At 35.6% G+C, this 23,908-nt stretch overlaps 1 protein-coding gene across 10 annotated transcripts in view; it reads left to right on the top strand.

The window, feature by feature from the left end:
* The window catches only part of SENP6 (SUMO specific peptidase 6), a 116,910-nt gene that overhangs the window by 60,496 nt on the left and 32,506 nt on the right, over nt 1-23,908 (top strand). For all 10 annotated transcript variants that reach the window (XR_008391370.1, XR_008391371.1, XM_053664115.1 and 7 more), the window contains 5 exons: nt 6-148; nt 4,770-5,058; nt 10,985-11,217; nt 14,122-14,292; nt 23,824-23,857. Coding sequence is in view for 8 of the 10 variants with exons in the window: in XM_053664115.1 (XP_053520090.1) it covers nt 6-148; nt 4,770-5,058; nt 10,985-11,217; nt 14,122-14,292; nt 23,824-23,857 (870 nt within the window). In the remaining 2 variants the exon portion in view is untranslated. The remainder of the gene's footprint in view (nt 1-5; nt 149-4,769; nt 5,059-10,984; nt 11,218-14,121; nt 14,293-23,823; nt 23,858-23,908) is intronic.

Here is a 23,908-nt window from a genome sequence, read left to right on the forward strand (position 1 = left end):
TTTAGATCGTATAATGAAGAAAACAGAAGCGTCTCAATCACACTCAGAGTCTGAAATTAAGAGGAAAGTATCACAGAAACGTCACAGTACATACCAGTCTACGTCTCCTCTGTCTCCTGCCTCAAAAAAATGTTTAACCAATTTAGAGGTGGGTAGAGAAATTATTTTTTGTTGTCAGTCAGATGGTATTTTTAGTATTTACTGAATTTTAAGTGACCTTTTCTCATAGGACTCGAAGAGAACCTAAAAATTTATTTAGGCAAGATTTTCTGCCTTCGCTAGGTTACTTTTAACTATCCAAGATCTAGAATATGTCTTTTTCTGAAAGGAATGTATCAGTGCCTCCCTTGCAACATGTTGCAAATAACTACTGTCAACCAGAATTTTCTTGAAATAATTTTCAATTTATAGTATACTAAAAAACAAACCAACAAAACAAAACAGAAAGAGTATTTGCACATCTTTTTATTTGATTCCTTAGTTTTCCACATTTGCTTTATTGTTCTCCCTCCCTCTGCCATCTTTCCTTCTCCCTTGCTACATACTGTCTGTGTATTTTTCTGCACCATTTGAGTATAAGAAACAGGCATGATGTTTCTTAGCATGAAGGTAATAAGTATTAGCTTATTTATAGCTAATATTTTAGTGTGTTTTTTCTTAAAAAAGTGAAAACTGTAAAAGGACATTCTTTTATGTAACCAGATTACAACTGTCAAAATTTTAAAATTAACAGTAATTCAAAATTACCATATAATTCATGCAGTCCATTCAGGTATTACCTGATGTTCTTTATTAATACAGGATCCTGTTTAGGATTAGATGTTACATTTAATTGCCATGATCATTAATCTTTGTTAGTCTTTTCTTGTCTTTCATAACCTTGATATTTGTGAGAAGTATCTGTGAGAATATTAGATATTTGTGAGTATAGATCACTTACTTTGAACCTCGAGTTGGGTTTGTCTGATGTTTATTAATGATTTATACATTTTTCAAGAATCCTCAGGTGGTGTTGCTATAATCTTACTATTATATCAAGAGGCATACAGTGTTGATTTTTCACATGACTGACACTTTTACCTTGGTTAATACAAGGTCTATCCAAAAGATATCCAGCCATGTAATAGGAAAAATAGAGATATTTATTGAAGAAGCTACAAGATAAAAGAAACATTGTACATAGGACAATGATGCTTCAGTCCATTTCAAAGTAGACACCTTGGGACCTCACACAGGTCTCCCAGTCACCATCAGCTGCTCCATCACATTTTCTTGAATCTCATCAGCAGTCTGAAATCTCTTCTCTTTCAAAGGTGATTTTAGTTTTGGGAAAAGGCAGAAGTCACAGGGTGCCAAATCTGGGCTGTAGGGGAACTGAGTCACCTGGGTGATTTGTGTTTCCTCAAAACCTCCACATGAGATGTGATGCATGAGCAGGCATGTTGTGATGAAGCTGCCAAACACCAGTTAGTTGCCCATAGCTGTGGCCTTCTGAATCATCTGAATAGTTCTCACAGAAGAATGTTCAAGCTTAATGCAAAATTGGATAGAGACGTTGGCTCTGCTCATTCAATCATTTTGAATGTGATGGCCACACAATACACATGCTTACTCAACAGTGTCTGTCACCCCCACTGACTGGTACAGTGAAGTGGTACAAACCATTCTGGCATTAATGTGGCTGGACTTTTTCTGAACAGACCTCGTATTTATGTTTAGAGACTGGTAAATAGTATGTGATATGTAATTTGCATGTATTTTATAAGTCTTTCATGGATCTTTGTTTTCCAGAAGAAATTATGCTTAATGTAAAATGGTTATGAATTTGCATTGCTGTATTTCATTTAAATATAATGTTCTCTCTTTTTCTTTTGGCAAAAGGCTAAATATGAGAGTGAGACCATATGTACCCTATTTGTGTCCAACCAGTTGTTTGCATAGTTTAGCTGTTATCTATGCATTCATAATACATAGGATGCTATTGAATGTGCTATGAGATTAATTTCCTTATACCTATATTTCACAAATAGGATAAGAAGAGTTCTCCCGTGTACTGTCAGAGAAACACATCCTTTTTTTTTTTTTTTTTTTTTAAAATAACCTACATATCCTGTGACAATGAGTTGGTTGGTGTTTGACTAAGTTCTTTTTTGGCCTGGTTGCAACTAGGTTTTTATCGTTTTGTTATCTAGGGTAGATCCTGGAATAGGTAACTGCTATAAGAGAAGAACTTTGTATTGGTCATGTTAGGCAAGGTAAACATTTTTTTGTCATTTTTTCACACTTAAAAAAGGGGGCCAGACTAGTAACCGTGGTCCTTAGACTTTTTTGTTTGTGTACTTTGCATATACTTTTGAATTATAAATTCACATAGAAAAAATGTATAGAACTTAAGCATTCATTTAAAAGAATTTTGATATTTATATAGAGAGATGTAATATTTTATAGCTATCCCCTGCCATTTAGTACTCTTGCAAATACTTGAAAACTCCTGTCACTTAACAGATTTAAAATAATTTTAAACAGCTATGTATTCTTATGAATTTTTAAGTTGACTTTGAACATTTTTCATGTAAAGCTTAAATGGTCTCACAGAAAGTAATAGCTGACATAGTGAAAGGAGTAACTTTTTAAAATAAAATGGTTAGATCTCCCTTCTCATGTGTGGATCTGGTAAAATCCAAATATAGTAAATCTTAATAATTACCATGTCATTTTGTCATTTGCATTGTCACAACAAATATTTATTCACTTAATTTCCTGTGGTATGAAGCTTGAAGTATTAAAATTTTTTTATTTTAGATTATTTTATTTATTAAAAAGAAAAGCAGATTCATAGAAACAGATTAAATGGATAGTTGCCAGAGTGGAAGGGGGGATGAGGGATGGGTGGAAAAGGTGAAGGGGAATATAATCAATAATACTGTGATTGCACAGTGACAGATGATTACTAGACTTAGTGTGGTGATTGCATTGTAAGGTATCTAAATGTTGAATCACTATATTGTACACCCAAAACTAATATAATATTGTATATCAGTTATACTTGAGTTAAAAAAGAATACAATGTATAATGCATAATAATATTTAAAATAATTATTAATAGGTTAAAATTATATATTGTTGCAAAGTTTGATAAGTAATTATTTGGCATAAAGTTATTTGAAATGCATCTTTAAATTAGAGATATTGACTTGTTCTTAATTACTTCATGTGTCTATGGATAAATATATGTTATATACTGAGACTCAACATCTATTCCTACATTTATTCTTCTAGAAATAAATGCTGAGGAATCTTGTTCACATAAATAAATACATGACCATGGAAAGAATTATATTATAGTAGTTGTCACTTAATTCTTTGAACTTCTTCTAAACTATATGCTTCAAATTGTATGATACTCTACTGTCAAAAAACCATTTTTTAATCTGAAAATGGTAACCTAGATTAGGCCTATATTAAAATATTTTGGAAGCACTGTCTTAGAATTCCATCAGTTGTCTTGCAAAGTTTTTGTTAACCAAAACTGACTTTTTTTTCAACATTTAAAAAAAATTTTCAACATTTAAAATTATCCCATAGTGGGTTTTTAAAAAAAAGATTTTACTTACTGCTCTGGCTGGTGTGGCTCAGTGAATTGAGTGCCAGCCTGCAAAAGTGGGATCCCTGTTGATTCCTGTTCATTCCCAGTCAGGGCACATGCCTGTGATGTGGGCTGGGTCCCTGGTTGGGGGCATGTGAGAGGCAACTGATCTGTGTATCTCTCACACATGGATGTTTCTCTTCCTTTCTTTCTCTCTCCCTTCTGCTCTCTCTAAAAATAAATAAAATATTTTAAAAAATTGAAAAAAATAAAGATTTTACTTTTTTATTTTTTAGAGAGAGGGGAAGGGAGGGAGAAAGAGAGGGAGAGAAACATCCATGTGAGAGAGAAACATCAAATACTCGCACGTGCCTTGACTGGGGACAGAACCTGCGACCCAAGCATGTGCCCTGAAAGGTCATTGGAATTGAACCAGTGACCTTTCACTTTGTGATATGGTGCCCAACCAACTGAGTCATACTGGGCAGGGCTGCTTCTTTGTTTTTAATCCTCACCCAAGGATGTTGATGGATGTGAGAGAGAGAGAGACAGATACAGATATTAATATGAAGGAAAAACAGTGGTTGCTTCCTGTGTGTATCTTGACCAGGTATCAAACCCACAACCTTTTGGTGTGTAGGACAATGCTCCAACCAACTGATTCATGCTGGAAGGGCAGAGTTCTTTTCTTTCTTGCTTGCTTTCTTGCTTTCTTTCAGGTGAAGAGCAGTTGTGGCAGGAGATGCCTTGACATCAGAAGCATAATCATATCAGCTTTGGGGAAGGTTATATGTAGAAACTGAGAATGTAGATACTGATTCCTTTAAGATCATTTATTCACTGTATGCTTTTGAAAATCTTTAGGTAGCCCTTGAGTCATATGTGGTTTATTTTGGAGACTGCTGCACTAGAAGGTCTCAAAATTTCTTCATAATTCTGACACTAAATCCTAACTGATAGGACATATTCTGGATTTTTTTGTGGGTAGCCACAGCGATGATGAAGGGGAGGGAAAGAGTTAATTTTGAGATTTTTGTATTTGTTATTTGATGTTGAAATAAAATGCCAAAGTCTTATTTTTTTGGAACTTAAGCTTTCTGAACAGTGTAAATGTTGTCCAAAATGTAGAAAAGTAAAAGAAATTCAGACCAAATGCCAAAGTTGTGGTATTCTTTTTCTTAAGGATTTGCAAAGAAATTGCAGACAAGCTGTAACTTTGAATGAATCAACCGGACCATTATTAAAAATGTCAAATCATCAAAATTCTGGAGGACAGAAGTCACAAAACATAACGGTCAAGAAGTTTTATGGAAACAGTGTGGGAAAGGTCCCAATTGATATTATTGTGAACTGTGATGATAGTAGACAGAATTATTTACAGACTAATGGGAAAGTTGCTTTACCTAAGGCAAAAGGAGCCAAAATCACAAATCTGAAAGAAAAGAAAAGCCTATCGGGACTAAATGATCCAAGTAAGTGATTTACTCCTTTTGGTGTTACTTATGTGAGTCCAGTATTTTTCACATATATTTTGAAGTGAGCATGAATGTGTTTGAGAAGTGCGATTTTGATTTGTATCTACTTGTGTTAGTTCTGCAACATTTTTTGGATAGATCATTAAAACTGTCCGTATTCTCATCCTTTACTTCATAAACAACAAAAGCACAGAACTTGGCCTCAGTCCTAGGTCAGGTCCAGTTATGCCCAGCTTCCTAACTTTGGTCTGGTTAATTTAATTTCTCTGATCTATAAATAAGGATTCATTTCCTCATTGACAGTATTTTTGAAGCAGTAAATAAAATAACATATAAAGTGCCTAGCCTTACCCAATAAAATATTTTACAGGTAGAAAGGACTCTAAAAATTAGTTTACTTACCATGTTGTTTCTCCCTTAAATCTTTTTTTGTGTCTTTAGACACAAGTGTGTGTGTGTATATGGAACACAGTCCTATTATAACAAGTAGCCAAAGATTGGAAACAGGGACTGGTTGAAAAAACTATAGTACATGTAGTTGTAAAAGAAGAGAAAGTTATGATTTAGTGTTGTTTAAGTGATTTCCAAGATCTGTTAACCAAATGAATATTAGAGTGTATATTATGCTACCCTTTATGAAGGGTGAGAGAAGAATCTAGGTTTTTTTTAAATGGAAAGATATATCAGAAACTGATTTTAAAAATGGTTGGAACGAAGGGAAACAGTATGGGGATTAGAGAGGCTAGATGTCTCCAAATACACTTGTTTTATAGATCAGACTTTAGAACCATACAAATGTTTCATATGATTTATAAAAGAAGATTAAATGACAAGTTTTTGCTTTGATTTATTTTTAGTTTTTTTTTTTTTTAATATTTTATTATTTATTTATCTTTAGAGGGGAAGGGGGGAAGGAGAGAGGGAGAGAAACATCAATGTATGGTTGCCTTTCGTGCGTCCCCTGCTGGGAACTGGCCTGCAGGGAACCAGCCTGCAACCCAGGCATGTGCCCTGACTGGGAATCGAACCGCGATCGTGTGGTTCGCAGGCCCGCGCTCAATCCACTGAGCTACACCAGCCAGGGCTATTTTTAGTTTTTTTAAAAAATTACTGATTTACTTTAAAAAGGGAAACATCAGTTTGTTCTACTTATTTAAGCATTCATTGTATATGCCCTGACCAGAGATTTAACCTGCAACCTTGGCATATCATGATGCTGCTCTAACCAACTGAATTACCTGGCCAGAGCTAAATTGCAACTTTTTAAAAACAAAATCAAAATTGAAATGAAATAAGTGAACATCATTATATATCTAGTTGGTGTCTTGAACACACAGAAGAATTATTTCAAATGGATGTAAATTAAAATGAGATTGTGGCTGTGCATCCTCATGTGAGATATTTTAAGGTCAAATGGAACTGCAAAGGAATCCTAAGTATATTCAGTGATATGGTTACTAACATTATTGGTTTTGGGATTTTTAAATACATTGATAAAATAAATAAATGATTACATTATTGTCTCCAGAAACCAAGATTTTCAGTGTTATAAAAAGAGGATACAAAAGTAAAATGAAAGAGATCAATATCTTGTAACTTTACATTTAAATCAGAGCTAATATGAACTTATTGTATATTTTCTCTTAGATGGAAAATATATTTCTTAGCTCTTCCCACAGAAAATGCCTAGAAAGAGTAAGCAGCCCTTACTTATATAGAAACAACCCTCGTTCCCCTCTTCATATTTTTGAATATCATGTTCCACTAAAAATACCAGAGCTCTTCAAGGAAGTTGCTAACTCAAGGTCTGGTATGAATAAACCTAGACCATCTAGTCATATTAGGAAGCATGGAAGCTGCCAGAAAGACATAGGAGTTAAAATGAGAGAGCACCCATTGACCAATGATGGGAATACTTGGGTCACAAACCGAGTCATAACTACTATTTTTTGAAATATGTCAAACATGGTATAATCAATCAGTTTATAATGATATCCCCTAATTTTGCCCAAAAGAAAAAGTCCATTGGTTACTTTTGGACATTGCTTAAGGTACCTAGTCGTTACTCTGAAAACTGGTAAATAAAGGGGATAAAATTAAGCTTTTTTTTTAAAACCTCAGAACTGTCGAGTTCTATTTTAATTCAGTTTCATATAAAAAACTGAGCCCATACTAGTACATTAGCTAGTTCTTAAAACACAGTTTAAAAGAGATGTTTTGTAATGGCTGTGCAGCTTATACCTCTATTATAATATAATAATGTTGCTATTTGATGAGTATTTTATGATATATTTTATACCACTGCAATATTAAATATTAATATCATTTGGATCTTTTCTAAGTGTGAGCTTTTTATTAATGGTAAGGTAGGGGAAAAAACCCTCACTTACTAGGCAGTTACTATTTCAGAGCCACTCTTCATATAGGAAATGTAACATTCTGAGGAAGTTACCAATATGCTAGGAACTGGAAGTTAGTAAGGCTAAGTTGATAAGTAACAAATCAAGTAAATACCATGTCCACATCAACCATGTGTGCTGATCATACAAGGCAATAACTTCATGTGGTCCTTAGGTGTATTAAGCAGTTTACTTTTCATAGCTTAACTATATCAACCATGAATTAAAACCATAGAACATAAATTTATTCCCTTGTACTCAAAAAAATTAAAACCTTAAATACTTCCCATGTAAGTATAAGAAAAATACGTTCTATTTTAAGGATATATCATATTAATAATAAAAGTTATCAGCCCTGACTGATGTGACTCAGTAGATGGCTGTCATCCTAAAACCCGAACCGAGGCTGCTTCGACCCCCCACTTAGGGCACACGCCTGAGCTGCAGGCCGGGCCTGTGGTTGGGGGGTGAGAGGCAGTCAGTTGGTGTTTCTCTCACACGTCAGTGTTTCTCTTCTCCCTCCCTTCTCCTCTCTCCACAAATAAATATATAAAATCTTAAAAAAAATAAAAGCTATGGTTTATTGTGTGCTTATATTCCCTGCTTTCTGATAAAGTTTTGCACACTAATCCATTTAAATTTTAGAATCATGCGAGGTACGTACTAATATATTCCATTTTATAACTAAGGCAGTCTTGGCTTAAGGAGATTGAATAAATAATACACACATGTGGACTACTGGAGTGTAGATTTTAAAAGCATTGTTTCAGCACTGGCTGGGTAGTTTAGTTGGGCAGAGCATCATCCTGATATGCCAAGGTTGTGGGTTCGATCCCTGTTTAGGGCACATACTAGAGTAATCCAGTGAATGCGTAAATAAGTGGGACAACAAATTAATGTCTTTTTGGATATCTGCCTGTCTCTCTCTAACCCCCTTCTCTCTCTCTTTCTCTAAAATCAATAAATAAGAAAAGAAATAAAAGCTTACTTAAACATTTTTTTCTGGTTCCAGAGTCTGTTTTCTTTATATTCTTAATCATTCTTAAATTTGTATTTCTAATAGTTGATTATGAAGCTTGTGTTGTGGGTGGTCAAATAATAAAATATGCAGTGTCTCAGGTAATCATAAAGTCTGTGTAGAAAAATGAAGCAGGTCCAGGAAATAGAGATTGATAATTATAAGGTGTCAGAAAGGGTGCTATTTTAGATAGGTGGTAGAATAGGCACCTTTGATAAAGCAACTTTGGAACAGAGTCCAAAAAGGAAAGAGGGTGATATGCTGATATTTATGGAACAAGCTTGGCATAATAAGTACAAAGACCCTGTATTAGTGTACTTGGGTTGCCATAACAGTACCACAGACTGAGTGGCTCAAACAACCTAAGTTTATTTTCTCACAGTTCTGGAGACTGGAAGTGAAAGATCAGGGTGTCCCGGGTTGATGTGTCTGTTGAGACCTCTCTTCCTGGCTTGTAAGAGGGCTGCCTTTCTTCTTTGTCCTCACATGGCCTTTCTTCTTTTCTTCTGCGCATGTGTGGAGAGAGACCTCTGGTATCTCCTCTTTTTATAAGGTCACCAGTCCTATCAGATTCAGGCTTCACCTTTTGATTTCATTTAACTTTTTTATTACCTCCTGATAGGCTCCATTCCCAAATATAGTCACATTGGGGATTTAGGGCTTCAACATAGAATTTTGAGGGGACACAGTTCAGTTTGTAACAGACTCTGATGAAGAATTTTAAATATATATTAGAGTATATTTTATATTTTATCTAGAATTAAAGCAGCTATGAACAACTTTTTAACTTTATACCACCACGTTTGTACACTCTCTCTTTGCTTTGCAAATACAGTGACATTGAGCACAACTCTCAATCATTTAAAATTAATAAGTTAACAAGAATTGGTAGTACAGGTCTACCTGTTGCAGCATTGGGGCTTTAAAATAAGTTTTCAGTGTAGTAGACACAGAAGTTTCAGTGTCCCTGAAGCATCATAAAAATAATTGTAGACAGAACACTAGGCACTGTGCTAATTAAGCCTTTTACATACTCTTATGTTCTTGCGACAGTCCTTTGAAGTAGGTACCGTCATTCTCCTCAGTTTTACAGAGAGGAACAGATGAGGCAAATAGTGAGAATGTGGCAAACAAAACCCTAATTTAACAAATGTTTGTAAATCTGGTTAGACCATCTAATCTGGCCTGTTAATGTATTCTGTCAATATAATACCAGTTCTGAAAAAGATCCATTTTAAGTCCTTAAGCTTTGCTTCTGAGACTGTACAGCAAAATAAAAAAGACAGTGAAAAAGATGCTGGGGATGATACCAATTAGGGACACATATACTACTCCAAAAATATTAACTAAGCATTTATGTGTAGATTACTAAAAAAGAAAATTGCTCCTAGAAATTTATGCATTTTTCAACAGATCATTTTTGTGTTTTTTTTTTTCTTGTGCCAGGCAGGTACTGGTTTAGACTTGTATAGCAGTGGACAAGGCCTAGTTAATGTGTAGTAGGGAGAGAGAAACGAGCAAGTTAACATGCACAGTAAAAACAAGTTTTGAATCACTTGATGTGAATAATCAAGTGCCCATGTTCTTACTTTAAATTAGGTAGTCAATCAAAAAGGGATATTTGAGCTAATACTTGATGACAAAGGTAGAAGGAGTTACAGAAATTGCAATCCAGACAGGAACACGCTTGCGGTATTTGAGTAACAGAATAAATGACTAGTTTGTTTGGAGTATAAAGGAGGAAAAATGTAGTAGTAGAAGAAAGTTGGAGAAGTAGGCAAGGGCCAGATTATGTACATTTATAAACTAAATGAGGAGTAAAGAGTTAGGATTTGACTTAAGTGCAGTGTGGGTTGCTTTGGGGAATCATGATATACAGATGGTTTTGATAAGATTTAGTAAGTACAAAGGATAATTGTAAGTTACCTTCACAATGCCTTTTCTTGTCCATGCTAATTTTTCAGTAAGATTGAGCATTAGATGCTAGTCCAAGTTCTCCTAAGGACCAGTTATGATTTTAGTGATTCCTAAAAATGTGGAATGTTTCCTAGTGTGGTCACATGACCACATAATTTTATATCACTAAAACTACGTGGTCATGTGAAGTTTTACATACACTTAAAATGCATGCTATTTTTTGAACAATTTGTATGCAGATTATGGTCATACTTTTGCTTGTTTGAAACTTTGAGATAGACCTTCTGATTAAACATTTAACTTGTGTATGCTTCTTTGTGTGTGGTAATGATGGACTGTAGAGTCAATTTTGTATCTGTATGTTATAAAAAATAGATGCCAGATTATATGTTTTATTTCCAATTGTTTTCAGAATTTAACTTTTCATCAGATAGAGTGGTTTGTATCTTCATTTGTTTTTATTAATCTCAGATCTGAAAGAGATCCATACCAAATTTGTTATATTCTCTACTTTGATAATATGTTTGCATTTTTAATATAAATATATATAATGCCAGAAATGAACTACATGAAGTATTATTTTTTATAGTCATCTTGTCCAGTGATGATGATGATGATGATGATGACAGGACTAACAGAAGAGAGAGTGTGTCTCCTCAACCTGCCGATTCAGCATGTTCTTCCCCAGCACCATCCACTGGAAAAGTGGAAGCAGCACTAAATGAAAATACCTGTAGAGTAGAGCATGAACTAAGAAGCAGTCCAGCAAATTCAGAGTTAAATACAGTTCCGTTGCCAAGAAAAGCAAGAATGAAAGATCAGGTACTTTTATATTCATTGGCATTTATTCAGATAATGTCTCCCCTTTGGGATGCAACTATTAGTTTAGAGGGTAATTTGACAATGTTAATAGAAAAAGATAAATTATTCATTAAGTAAGGCTTAAAATACCACTTGGAAGATTATTTGGAAGAACATTCAATTAAATTGAAGTTTAAAGTGTAAAATGTTCAGCAGGAAGAGTCAGCATGAACCTTATATCAAAATGCAGGTGTAAACAAGTATACTTGTATAATTTGGGGACAGGGAGAAGTCCTTTTAACTTGGGTGTGTTTAAATGTATTCTACTGTATTATATTTTACTACATCAAATTTTCAAAATGTTCAGGTAGAAAAGATAAAAATTATGTCAATAGACAAACTATAGTGCTAGAAAGGAACATTTGTAATGCAGATGACATACACTGTGTTAACATATGTAATGGATTAAGAACTCTTCAAAGTTGAAGGAAAAAAGAAAATGAAAAAAAATAGTCAAAGACGGATAATAAACTACCACATGAAAAGTGCAAATTAGTAAGGCAGTACAAATTAAGGACAATGAAATATAAGCATATTTTAAACAGACTTTCAAAATTAATACAAAACCAATTAATATATATTGCTGGCAAGAATCTGAGGAAAAGAGCACTTTTGTAATTTGCTGATGGAAAAGAAAGCTGTCATGATCTTTGGGGAAAGCAGTGTAAACACACCTATTGAAAAATTTTTAATGTATACTGAATGACCAGCTAATTAATTCCCTGGAGTCAATTTCAAAGGAATCCTCCCTCCATAGTACATAAGACTATGTATAAACATGGTTGTTGGCATACAACTGCATATTAAATCAATGTCCATTAATATGGAAATCAATAAAGAAATTATGATATAGCCAAGGACTGTCCTGGCCTGTTATGCAGCCACTGACAATAAAAATTAGAGCTATAGCAGTGACTTGGGATTTCTACATGGTACTATTGAGTGTGAATACCAAGATGCAGAAATATGTGTATATTTTCTTATTTTTGTAAAATGTTTTTTAAAAGTAAGAAACCTGTAATAATTATATATGGTTTATATATACATGTCTGGGATTACAGGAATATAGATAAAAATAGGAAATTTACATACTTAGTTGTTAAGAAGGGGACCATAAAAAATTAAAATGAAAGCAATAAGAAGGATAAAAGAAAATGGATTAATATTTTTAATGTAATCTTGAAGGATGTCTTTCCAAACATCTCAGCACAAGCAGTAGTAAAATGAAGAGATGAATATATTAGATCAAAAGAAAAGTACAGAACAGTATATCAAACATCATAAACATAATTTGATAGGTGAATGCAAATAAAAGAATGAAATATGTGACAGAATGTGAGTTGGTCCTTTATATATTTTTAATTTGTTAAAAATCAAGAAATAGAAGCCAGCTTTAGAAAAATAAGTAATAAGAAAAAAGGTAGTATTGAAAATGAAATGATGGAAACTTTCGAAGTACAGTAGTACTTCAAGGGGGTTTGGGTTTGGAGAAATGGAATGGTTAGGTGTGTAAATCTTGGTTAGGGTTTGGAGAAATGGAATGTTGGGTGTGTAAATTGGTAAAATAACTATGCTGGAGGGCAATTTGGCAGTAATTATACATACCAGGATTTATCAGCAAAAATGCTTCTTGGTGAATAATGTTAGGGGAAAAGGTCAGAAAGAACTCAGATGTCAGCATAGGAGAGTTCAGTTAATAAATGATGGATTTCCTATATGGTAGTTATTGTGGGTGAACAATTTTCAACCTAAACAGTTAGGGTTCCTGAGAGGTTTTTCAGATGCTCCTTGGGAGGTTATGGATGACCCCATCTCTAGTCTGTCTCTACTGTGGATTCAGCTGGAGAAGCTCTTAAATGATCTATTTTATTATTGAGCTAAATAACATCTCATTTGAAGAAAGAATTCTAAAGCTAAAAAATGTTCTTAACCTCTCTGATAGGTTTCTGTTAATATCTAAGAAAATAATTTATGATCAGCCTATTAATAAGCCTGAAAGAGCACTTTACCAGGTATAAATGTGTTTTTGTTTTAGTATTTTTTTCCTGTGAAACAGATCATAGAAATGTCTCTGTAGGTGTAACGAGAATAGTCCTGTCTCTGTGCACTGCATATCTTTCTTTCTTTTTTTTTTATCAAGGTGATATTTTATTCTCTTGATGATGATAATAATGGAGTTTTAATATAACTTTAATTACTTTTAATTTAAACTATACTTATATAAAATATTTTGTATTATGATTCATTTACATTTGGATTTGACTGAAATATTAAATCAAGGAGTTTAAAAGCTTTAATATTTAAAGAGGAATCCTTTTGTAATGTAAATAACCACTTCTCTAAATTACCCATTTTCTCTAAAGAGTTGTTCATTTAATCCAAATATTATAACAAGCTAACCTATTACTAGCTAACTTTTATCCAGTATTTTACTGTGCATGAAGCACTGTGCTAAGATGCTTATAGGCATTAGCTCATTTGAGTAGATACTCTTACTCTTCATATTTTAGTTTACAAAACCAAAACTTATGGAATTACTATTAAGTTTACAAAATCAGATGATTAAAAGACAGTATAGCTGTGATTCAAAGCCAACCAGTCTGATTCCCAGAGTACCATTTCTCACTGCTGTTCTGTATTCTGAATTTTAAGTAATAACGAGCTAAAATATAACTATATAAAATAGACGTGTTTAATATATAAAATCAACATGTTTCTACTTCATCTCACACTGCTGGGGTAATGTAAATCTTATATTTTGATCATTACATTTCTCATATTGGGTATTCTTTGCATATGTATAGTACTTAGTTTGTAGCCTCGTTTTAGTAACTTATTAAGTGAAAATTATTTTTTCTTTTTCAGTATGGTAATTCTATTGTCAGCACACCTCTAAAGCGTCGCAGAGTGATTTCTCAAGAAACTTTAGTTGATCCTGTATCTTTAGGCTGCCAAAGTTCCTTTGACAGTGTCATTTTAAGCTGTCGAAGTATACGAGTAGGAACACTCTTTCGGCTATTAGTAGAGCCTGTAATTGTAAGTATATACTTAAGTACTCATTTTACTAAGTATAAGATTAAAAATTCTCTGACTAAGGCTGATATGTAGTACTTTAAAATCTGTAAGTTAAGTATTAAATTTAATAGAATATTAAAAATTTTTAAAGATTTTATATTTATTTGTATATATAACCAATTATAAATAGCTCCTCACCTTAAAAATCAACGAGTAAAAAGAATTATCATAATTCAGTGTTCACCGTAGTGACATATTAATTGTAGGAAGATACTTAGTATTTTCATTGAGTCAGAAAACTCCAAAATGTAATCTTTTATTAAAAGATATGTTAATCTTTTGTTCTTATGCCTGCTCAATGCATGAAAAGGGTATTTTAAAGAACATAAGGACAGAAAAAAGAATCCAAAAGTTTAGAGTCCACAGAAAATGTCTTATAGCAGCGTTGAGACTCCTAGAAATAGATTACTGGACTACAGTGGCCACCCAGAGAGGCACTAGATTAGTTCACTGTCCAAAAAACCCAAATGACTGTATAGTTCTCTGACCACTATCTGTCATACTTGTTTTCTTAATCATTTTACTGCTAGCAGTCCAATTCAAATGTGAATTTACTCTTTGAAATTTAATGTAATCTTCTTAATTAGCCTTCTAGTCATCATCTGTCTTCTTTCTAATGTGTTCTATGCATTGTTGGGAAATTAATCTTTGGTTAGGGCTACACTTATTTTGTAAAACTTGTAATTCCTTAATTTGGTGTGCCTGACTATCCTTTTCTAACCTTTCAAATTCTGTCTTCTTGTATTTTTCTTCATACATAAAGCAGTATCAATAAGAAAAGTTTGTATTATATCAGGGAAGTTAAATGGTAGCTGTGTTATTTAAATTATGGTAAATAACAGCTGTTTAGTTTCTAGGATTCATGATTCTAGGATAAATACAATCAAAAAGGGCCAAAAACTTTGTAGGTTAGTTTATAGTGTAAAATGAAATGTGGACCTGATTTCTTATGAGAGAAACACTATATGGGAAACAAGCATTTTTTTCTTTTTCATCAAAAAACTATAGTTTCTCACAATTTCAAAAGAAGAATGTTAAGTACTCCAGTGAGTTAAAGCAAACTATATGTAGATTATTCATTATTGCTCAATAACATTGTTACATATCAAGGTTTTCAGGGATTTATGAAGCTGTGTTTTGTTTTAAGCTTCCATGCTACAGATTATCTTTACAGGTACTGTCAGGTAATGAATTATTTTTCTGTGTCTCTATACTTCTGAAATTTCCAGGGAAACCATGTAAGTTTTATGGTTCTTTCCCCATATTATTTAGACCATCATTATTCAGAACTCCTTGGTATGATAATTAACTGTGATAATTTAGACATTTAGTTGAAAGTTGCATAGTCTCAAGTCTATTTAGGAAGATCTACATGAAAATTTGAATGAATTTTTTTACATGAAAGTTACAGATTAGTACATAAATGATCTGGTGAAGAAAAACTAACTGTGAATTTACTATAAGAAATAAAAGGCAGGCCTTGACTAGTGTGGCACAGTTGGTTGGGCATCATCCCACAAATCGAAGGTTGACTGTGGGTTCGTGGGTTTGTGGGTTTGGTCCTGGTTGGGGCTACAAGAGGCAACAGAACAAGGATTGATATTTCTCACGTCCATGTTTCTCTCCCTTGTCCATGTTTCTTTCCCTCTCTCCCTTCTTCCCCCCTTTTCAATAAATAAATAAAGTTTAACAAAACAAAAGAAATCAAAGGGAGTGTGTGTAATATAAAATGTGTTAATGCAGGTTTCTTTTTTAAATTGAAATACTAAATGAACTGTTTTAGCAAAACAATAGTTGTGTATATATGTGGAAGTTTGCCATCTGTTATTAACCTTCCTTGTACCGTGGCATTTTCCCAGAGAACATTTTTTTTTATTATTATTTTTTTTATTTTTATTTTTTATTTTTTAATATTAAATTTTATTTAGTTACTTTTCAAGTACATTTTTTTGAATTAATTATGCTGTTACAGTTGTTCTATTCCCCCCTTCATTCCCCTCCACCCTGCCCCCCCAACCCCACCATTACCCCCCTTTAGTTTATGTCCATGTGTCTCAAGTCCTTTAGGTTCTATATTTCCCATACTATTCTTGCCCCCCCCATCTATTTTCTATCTACTGTCTATGCTACTTATTTTCTGTACCTTCTCCCCCCATCTCCTCCTCCCACTCCCCTGTTGCTAACCCTCCTTGAGATCTTCATTTCTATGTTTCCACTCCTGATCTAGCTGTCCTTTTAGTTTGCTTTCGTTTTAGGTGTGGTTGTTAATAACTGTGAGTTTGTTGTCCTTTCACTGTTCATGTTTCTTTAACTTCTTTTTCTTAGATAAGTCCCTTTAACATTTCATATAATAAGGGCTTGGTGATGATGAACTCCTTGAATTTGGTCTTATCTGAGAAGCACCTTATCTGTCCTTCCATTCTAAATGAAAGTTTTGCTGGGTAGAGCAATCTTGGTTGTAGGTCTTTAGATTTCATGACTTGGAATATTTCTTTCCAGCCCCTTCTTGCCTGTAAGGTCTCTTTTGAGAAATCTGCTGACAGCCTGATGGGGACTCCTTTGTAGGTGATTGTCCCCTTACCTCTTGCTGCTTCCAGGATTCTTTCCTTCATTTTAATTTTGGCTAATGTAATTATGATATGCCTTGGTGTGTTTCTTCTTGAGTCCAACTTTTTTGGTACTCTCTGAGCTTCTTGGATTTCTTGGAAGTCTATTTCCTTTGCCAGATTGGGGAAATTTTCTTTTATTATTTGTTCAAATAGTTTTTCCACTGGTGGTTGTGTCTTTCCCCCTTCTGGTACCCCTATAATTCGGATATTGGAGCATTTATAGATGTCCTGGAGGTTCCTAAGCTTCTCATTTTTCTGAATTCTTATTTCTTCATTCCTTTCTGTTTGATGATTTTTTTCTTCTTCCTTCTGGTCCACTCCATTGATTTGAGTCCCAGTTTTTTTTTCATCTCTATGGTTTTCCTGTGGAATTCCATTCATTTCCCTTAATTTAGCCTTCATATGTTTCTCTAATTTGTGGCTATAGTCCACCAGATCTGTGAGGAAGCTGATGACCAGTGTTTTAAACTGTGCGTCTGAGAGATTTGCTATTTCTTCGTCACTTAGATTTATCTGTGGGGCTTTGAGGTCTTCCTGCGACATTTTTGGTCTGTTCTGGCCCTTTAAATGTGAGAAGTGGCGCCTTGGACTCCCAGGTCGCTGGGTTGTGACGCTGTATGTGGGGGCGTGGTCAGAGCGGGGAACTGGCAATGGCGCCGCCGCCGGTCCAAGCGCTCACTCCCTCACCCGCGTGCAACCATGCAGCCTCAGTCAACTGGCTGCCACTGCCTCCCCACTGACTCCTCCGTAGTCGCTCACCCGGTGGGCCGCTCGGTTGCTCACTAGGTCCAATCCTGGGTTTGGAACCCGTGCGACTGGATTCGCGCATCTGGATTCCGCGCCGGGTCGACTCCTTTGTAACTCCTCACCCGACGCCGGTTTCGCCCCTTACCGGTCGGGCCGAAGAATTTGTTGTTAGCGGACTTCCGAAAAGTTCAGTTTTCCGTGTTCTGGTTGTGTTTTCTGATGCTAATATTTAGTTGTCCCTAAACTTGGTTGTGTGAGGAGGCAGGCACATCCACCTTAAACCTCCATCTTGGCGGAAGTCTCAAGTACATTTTTTTTAATTTATTTTTTTAAATTGATTATGCTGTTAACAGTTGTTCTATTCCCCCCTTCATTCCCCTCCACCCTGCCCCCCCCATCCCCACCATTACCCCCCTTTAGTTTATGTCCATGTGTCTCAAGTCCTTTAGGTTCTATATTTCCCATGCTATTCTTGCCCCCCCATCTATTTTCTATCTACTGTCTATGCTACTTATTTTCTGTACCTTCTCCCCCCATCTCCTCCTCCCACTCCCCTGTTGCTAACCCTCCTTGAGATCTTCATTTCTATGTTTCCACTCCTGATCTAGCTGTTCTTTTAGTTTGCTTTCGTTTTGGGTGTGGTTGTTAATAACTGTGAGCTTGTTGTTCTTTCACTGTTCATGTTTCTTTAACTTCTTTTTCTTAGATAAGTCCCTTTAACATTTCATATAATAAGGGCTTGGTGATGATGAACTCCTTGAATTTGATCTTATCTGAGAAGCACCTTATCTGTCCTTCCATTCTAAATGAAAGTTTTCCTGGATAGAGCAATCTTGGTTGTAGGTCTTTAGATTTCATGACTTGGAATATTTCTTTCCAGCCCCTTCTTGCCTGTAAGGTTTCTTTTGAGAAATCTGCTGACAGTCTGATGGGGACGCCTTTGTAGGTGATTGTCCCCTTAGCTCTTGCTGCTTCTAGGATTCTCTCCTTCATTTTAATCTTGGCTAATATAATGATGATGTGCCTTGGTGTGTTTCTTCTTGGGCCCAACTTCTTTGGGACTCTCTGAGCTTCCTGGATTTCCTGGAAGTCTATTTCCTTTGCCAGATTGGGGAAATTTTCTTTTATTATTTGTTCAAATAAGTTTTCCACTGGTGGTTGTGTCTTTCCCCCTTCTTGGTACCCCTATAATTCGGATATTGGAGCGTTTAAAGATGTCCTGGAGGTTCCTAAGTCTCTCCTCATTTCTTTGAATTCTTGCTCCTTGACTCTTTTCTGTTTGGCCATTATTTGCTTTCTTCTGGTCCACTCCATTGATTTGAGTCCCAGTTTCCTTTTCAACGCTATGGGTTTCCTGTGGAATTCCATTCATTTCCATTAGTTTAGCCTTCATTTGTTTCTCTAATTTGTGACTATAATCAACCAGATCTGTGAGGATCCTGATGACCAGTGTTGTAAACTGTGCGTCTGAGAGTTTTGCTATTTCTTCGTCGCTTAGATTTATCTGTGGGGCTTTGAGGTCTTCCTGCGACATTTTTGGTCTGTTCTGGCCCTTTAAATGTGAGAAGTGGCGCCCTGGACTCCCAGGTCGCTGGGTTGTGACGCTGTATGTGGGGGCGTGGTCAGAGCGGGGAAATGGCGGCGCCCTCTACCGCCGCTTGCCGTGGGGAAGCTGGGCCCCGGTCCAACTGCCCACTCCCTCGCCTGTCTGCTCGCCCGCAAATAGGCGACCCCAGTCAACACGCAGCACCGCCTTCCCACTGTCTCCTCTGCAGTCGCTCACCCGGTGGGTTGCTCGGTCGCTCACTAGGTCCAATCCTGTGTTTGGAACCCGTGTGTCTGGATTCGCGCATCTGAATTCCGCGCCCGGGTCGACTCAGTCCTCCTGTGCAACCCCTCACGAGACGCCAGTTTCGCCCCTTACCGGTCGGGCTGAAGAATTTGTTGTTAATGGACTTCCGAAAAGTTCAATTTTCCGTGTTCTGTTTGTGTTTTCTGATGCTAATATTTAGTTGTCCCTAAACTTGGTTGTGTGAGAAGGCACGGCACATCCACCTATACCTCCATCTTGGCGGAAGTCCCCAGAGAACATTTTTGATGAGCTATAGTGGATCTGTAATTTCTTCAGATAGTGTATATTAAAGGTGATTTGACATTTTTTTGAACATAATTTGCTTTGTTTTTCAGTGAAACAATTTATCTGCCATATCATTATTAATGTGAGAAACAGATTTTAAATATTTTTTTGTTTTAAATGTTTTATCAGATTTTATAGCCATTTATTATTAGGTAAATTATTTTAAATTCACTCAGTGTTACAGTTGGCACCAACTAGAAGTACCCGTTTTATTTAAAAGTAAATATTTTTATTTAACCAGAAATTTGAGTTACATGTGATAATTAATACTTATATAATTTAGTTACATATACTTTTAAATGGAAAATGTCTCATGCAACAATTGTATTCACATTCTCCCACTTTAGTGTTTATATTTCATTTCTATTTTTTGAGTCATCTAACATACTTTTGAGTCATCTACAACTTTAGTTTCTGTATCTCCAATTAACATGTTGCTTTCCAGTGAAACCAATTAATGTATTACTTTTAAACATGATATGTAGAATATGTATTTGGTGAAATTCTAGAATTTGCAGTTGTTGTAATTAAAAATTTATTTTGTGTTTTCTTCCTTCCTTTTTTGTATTGTGAACATTTTCAAACAGAAGAGTTGGAAGAATTTTACAGTAAACATTCATAAAACTCCCAACTAGATTCTGTCATTGGCATTTTACTAAATTTGCTATTTTTAAAGTATATTTATTGATTATGCTGTTACAGTTGTCCCAATTTTTGCTCCTTTGCTGCCCCTCTGCTTGGTATTCCCCTTGCCTCCAGTGACCCCCCCCCCACCTCCTTAGTTCAGGTCCATGAATTGTGCATGTAAGTTCTGTGTCTTCCCCATTGCTTGTACTGTTCTTACAATCCCTTTGTCTATTTTGTACCTCCCCAATTATGCTTCTAAATAATTATACCTTTTCCCCCATTCTACCCCATCCCCCTCCCAGATGATAGACAACCCTCTAGATGATCTCCAGATCTATGATTCTGTTCCTCTTCTAGTTGTTTTCTTAGTTTATTTTTTGTTTTATAAGACTTGGTTGTTGATAGTTGTGAGTTTGTTGTCATTTTAATGTCCATAGTTTTGATTTTCTTCTATTTCTTAAATAAGACTCTTAAACATTTTGTATAATAAGGGCTTCATGATGATGAACTCCTTTAGCTTTACCCTGCTTGGGAAGCACTTTATCTGCCCTTCCATTCTACATGATAGCTTTGCTGGTTAGAGTAATCTTGGTTGTAGGTCCTCGCTTTTCATAATTTTGTATACTTCTTGCCAGTCCCTTCTTTCCTGCAAAGTTTTTTTTTTTTTTGAGAAATCAGTTGATAGTCTCATGGGGAGCTCCTTTGCAGGTAACTCTTTGCCCTTTTCTTGCTGCTTTTAAGATTCTATTCTTATTCCTAACCTCTGACATTTTAATTATGATGTGTCTTGGTGTGGGCCTTTTGGATCCTACTTGTTTGGGACTGTCTGTGCTTCCTGGACTTGTATGTCTGTTTCCTTCACCAAATTAGGAAAGTTTTCTTTGATTATTTTTTCAAATAAGTTTTCAATTTCTTGCTCTTCTTCTTCTCCTTCTGCTACCCCTGTGATGGCACTTTTGGAGATGTCCCAGTTTTCTTAAACTCTCTTTGTTTTTTTAAATTCTTGTTGCTTCATTTTGTTGTGGTTGAATGTTTATTTCTTTCTTTGGTTCTAAATTGTTGATTTGAATTCCAGCTTCCTTCCCTTCTCTATTGGTTTCCTGTGGACTTTTCTTTATTTCTCTTAGCTTTCATTTCTTCTCTTATGCATTTGCTGTATTCAGTGAGATCTTTGAGCATTCTGATCACCTGTATTTTGAACTCTGTCTGGTAGGTTAGCATTCTCTGAACTGTTTAGTTCTTTTTCTGGGGTTCTGTTCTATTCCTTCATTCGGGCCCATATATCTTTGCTGATTTTGGTAGCCTCCCTGTGTCTGTGTACTAGGTAGAGCCTCATTTCCTGTCTTAGAGCACCTGTTAAGTTGTATGGGGCAGAGCCTTAGCTGTTGGCTGGGGTGGGGCAGACTTCTTTATGTCTCTGTGTGTGGGGGGGGTGGGGGAGGGGAATCGAAAGGAGCCAGTGCTGCTGTTGACTGAGTTCTGGGTGCTTGCCTGGCATTTGCAAGTTACTTGCCTGGCATTTCCAGTTACTTCACTCACTTCCTGTATGAGACTGGCACCCCTCCAGCTGTTATCCTGGTTGTGATTCTCAGTGTCTGTGGGTTTGCATACGTTCTGGCTCTCTTAAGAAACTGTCAGTTTTATCTGCTGCCCCAACCTCCACTGGGTTTATAGCCAGAAGTTATAAGGCCTTATTTTTTCCTGATGCTGAAATGCTGGGCTGCATGGTCTGGCCTGAGGTGGCTCACAAGGTGTCTCCATGACTTTTATCCACCTCATGTGAATGTGGGCCCATCTGTTCAGCCGGCCACCACCTTGCTTCGCTGCCTCTGCTCTTGCAGCCACCACGCCACTTCTTCTCTTCCCTAATTCCACATCTCTACCCCTCCAACCTGTCTGGTTGGATATAGCTTCTTTAAATCCTTGGTTGTCAGAGTTCCATACAGTTCTGGGTATTTTTCTGGCACTTCTGGGTGTTTTCATTTTTAAGTTAGTTGTGTTCTGTCTTACGGTTGTGTGATGAGGTGAAGCATGTCCACCTATGCCTCCATCTTGACCAGAAGCCCCAGTTTTATTTTTCATGTATCTATTCATCCCTCTGTGTATTGGTTTAGCTTATTTTTTAATGCATTTTGAATTTCTTGCCTTCTTTGATTCTTTTAACTTATGTAAACATGCAAAATGATTATTCATTCAGGGTGTATCAGACTTAATATGTCTTCACATTACAACAGATTATCTTTTTTATGAAATAACCAATAATAACTGATTGAGGCAAGATGTTTCTTACATGTTAAAATCATTGGGTGACAGGTTATTAAGAAACAGGATATTCACAAGCATTTAAGTGTCTCTCCACTGATTATCATTTAGTTATAAAGGGAAAAATATATCTTTACAGTGGAAAGACTTGGCACACTGTTTTCAAGTGATTAAGCTTGTACCAGTAGTGGGGCTGCCTGATATCCTGTCCAGTATGATGCTGTCCAGGATGTTGTACAGTTTGCAGAACCAAGCCTAGATTTTTCGAAGGCTGTGTCATGAAGAACAGGGGAGATTTCTTTCTGGTCCAGACAAGAGTAGACAAAGAGGCTGATGTAATGTTACCTTGAAAGAATCATCAACTGGAGAAAAGCTGAGGTAGCTGTTAAAGGACAATTTTGAGCAGTTGGGGAAATTTGAGTATAAACTCAGTTTAAGTATAATCTGAACTGTATGTTGAATGAAGTTAATTTTGATTTTCTTAGATGTTGTAATGAACCTCTGCCTTTATGCTGGTTCAGCAAAAAGGAAATGACTATATATATAGATAAAATGAGTATGTGTTGCCAGATATTAACAGTGAATCTAGGTAATGGCATTCAGGTATTTAATATTCTGTCAACTTTTTTTTTGAAGTTAAGAGAAATAAACCAATAGTATGAGAATGTTCTCAGTACTTAAATAAAAAAGATGAAGCCTATCTCTGGCCAGTATGGTTCAGTTGGTTGGAGGGTCCTTGTCCCATAAAGGTTGCAGGTTTGATTTCTGGTCAGGTCATGTGCCTGTGTTGCAGGTTTGGTCCCCTTTCAGGGCATATGTGAGAGTCAACCTATCGATGTTTCTTTCCCTCTTTTACTCCCTCTCTTCCCTGCTAAAATCAATACACATGTCTTCAGGTGAGGATTTAAAAAAAGAAAGATGAATCCTACCAATTCTGTACCTTTCTGAGATAATTTAGGAGTGAGGAAGATATTTTATATTTAAGTGCATGGTAGATAATTCAGTTCTGCCCTCTGTAGTCTGAGTACAAAATAGTATGTCATTTAGGGGTGTTTGTAGACAAGTCTTCATAAATCTAGATTGGCACTAATTTGTCTTATTTTTTTTTAGTTGTGTTTAGATTTTATCAAGATACAGCTAGAAGGTAAGCTATTATATGTCTTTTTACTTAAGCTTTGTTTATACTAAAGTACTT

Source organism: Artibeus jamaicensis, unplaced genomic scaffold (assembly GCF_021234435.1).
Source record: "Artibeus jamaicensis isolate MK-2021 breed Jamaican fruit bat unplaced genomic scaffold, CSHL_Jam_final contig_1127, whole genome shotgun sequence".
In the NCBI taxonomy this organism is placed as follows: Eukaryota; Metazoa; Chordata; class Mammalia; order Chiroptera; family Phyllostomidae; genus Artibeus; species Artibeus jamaicensis.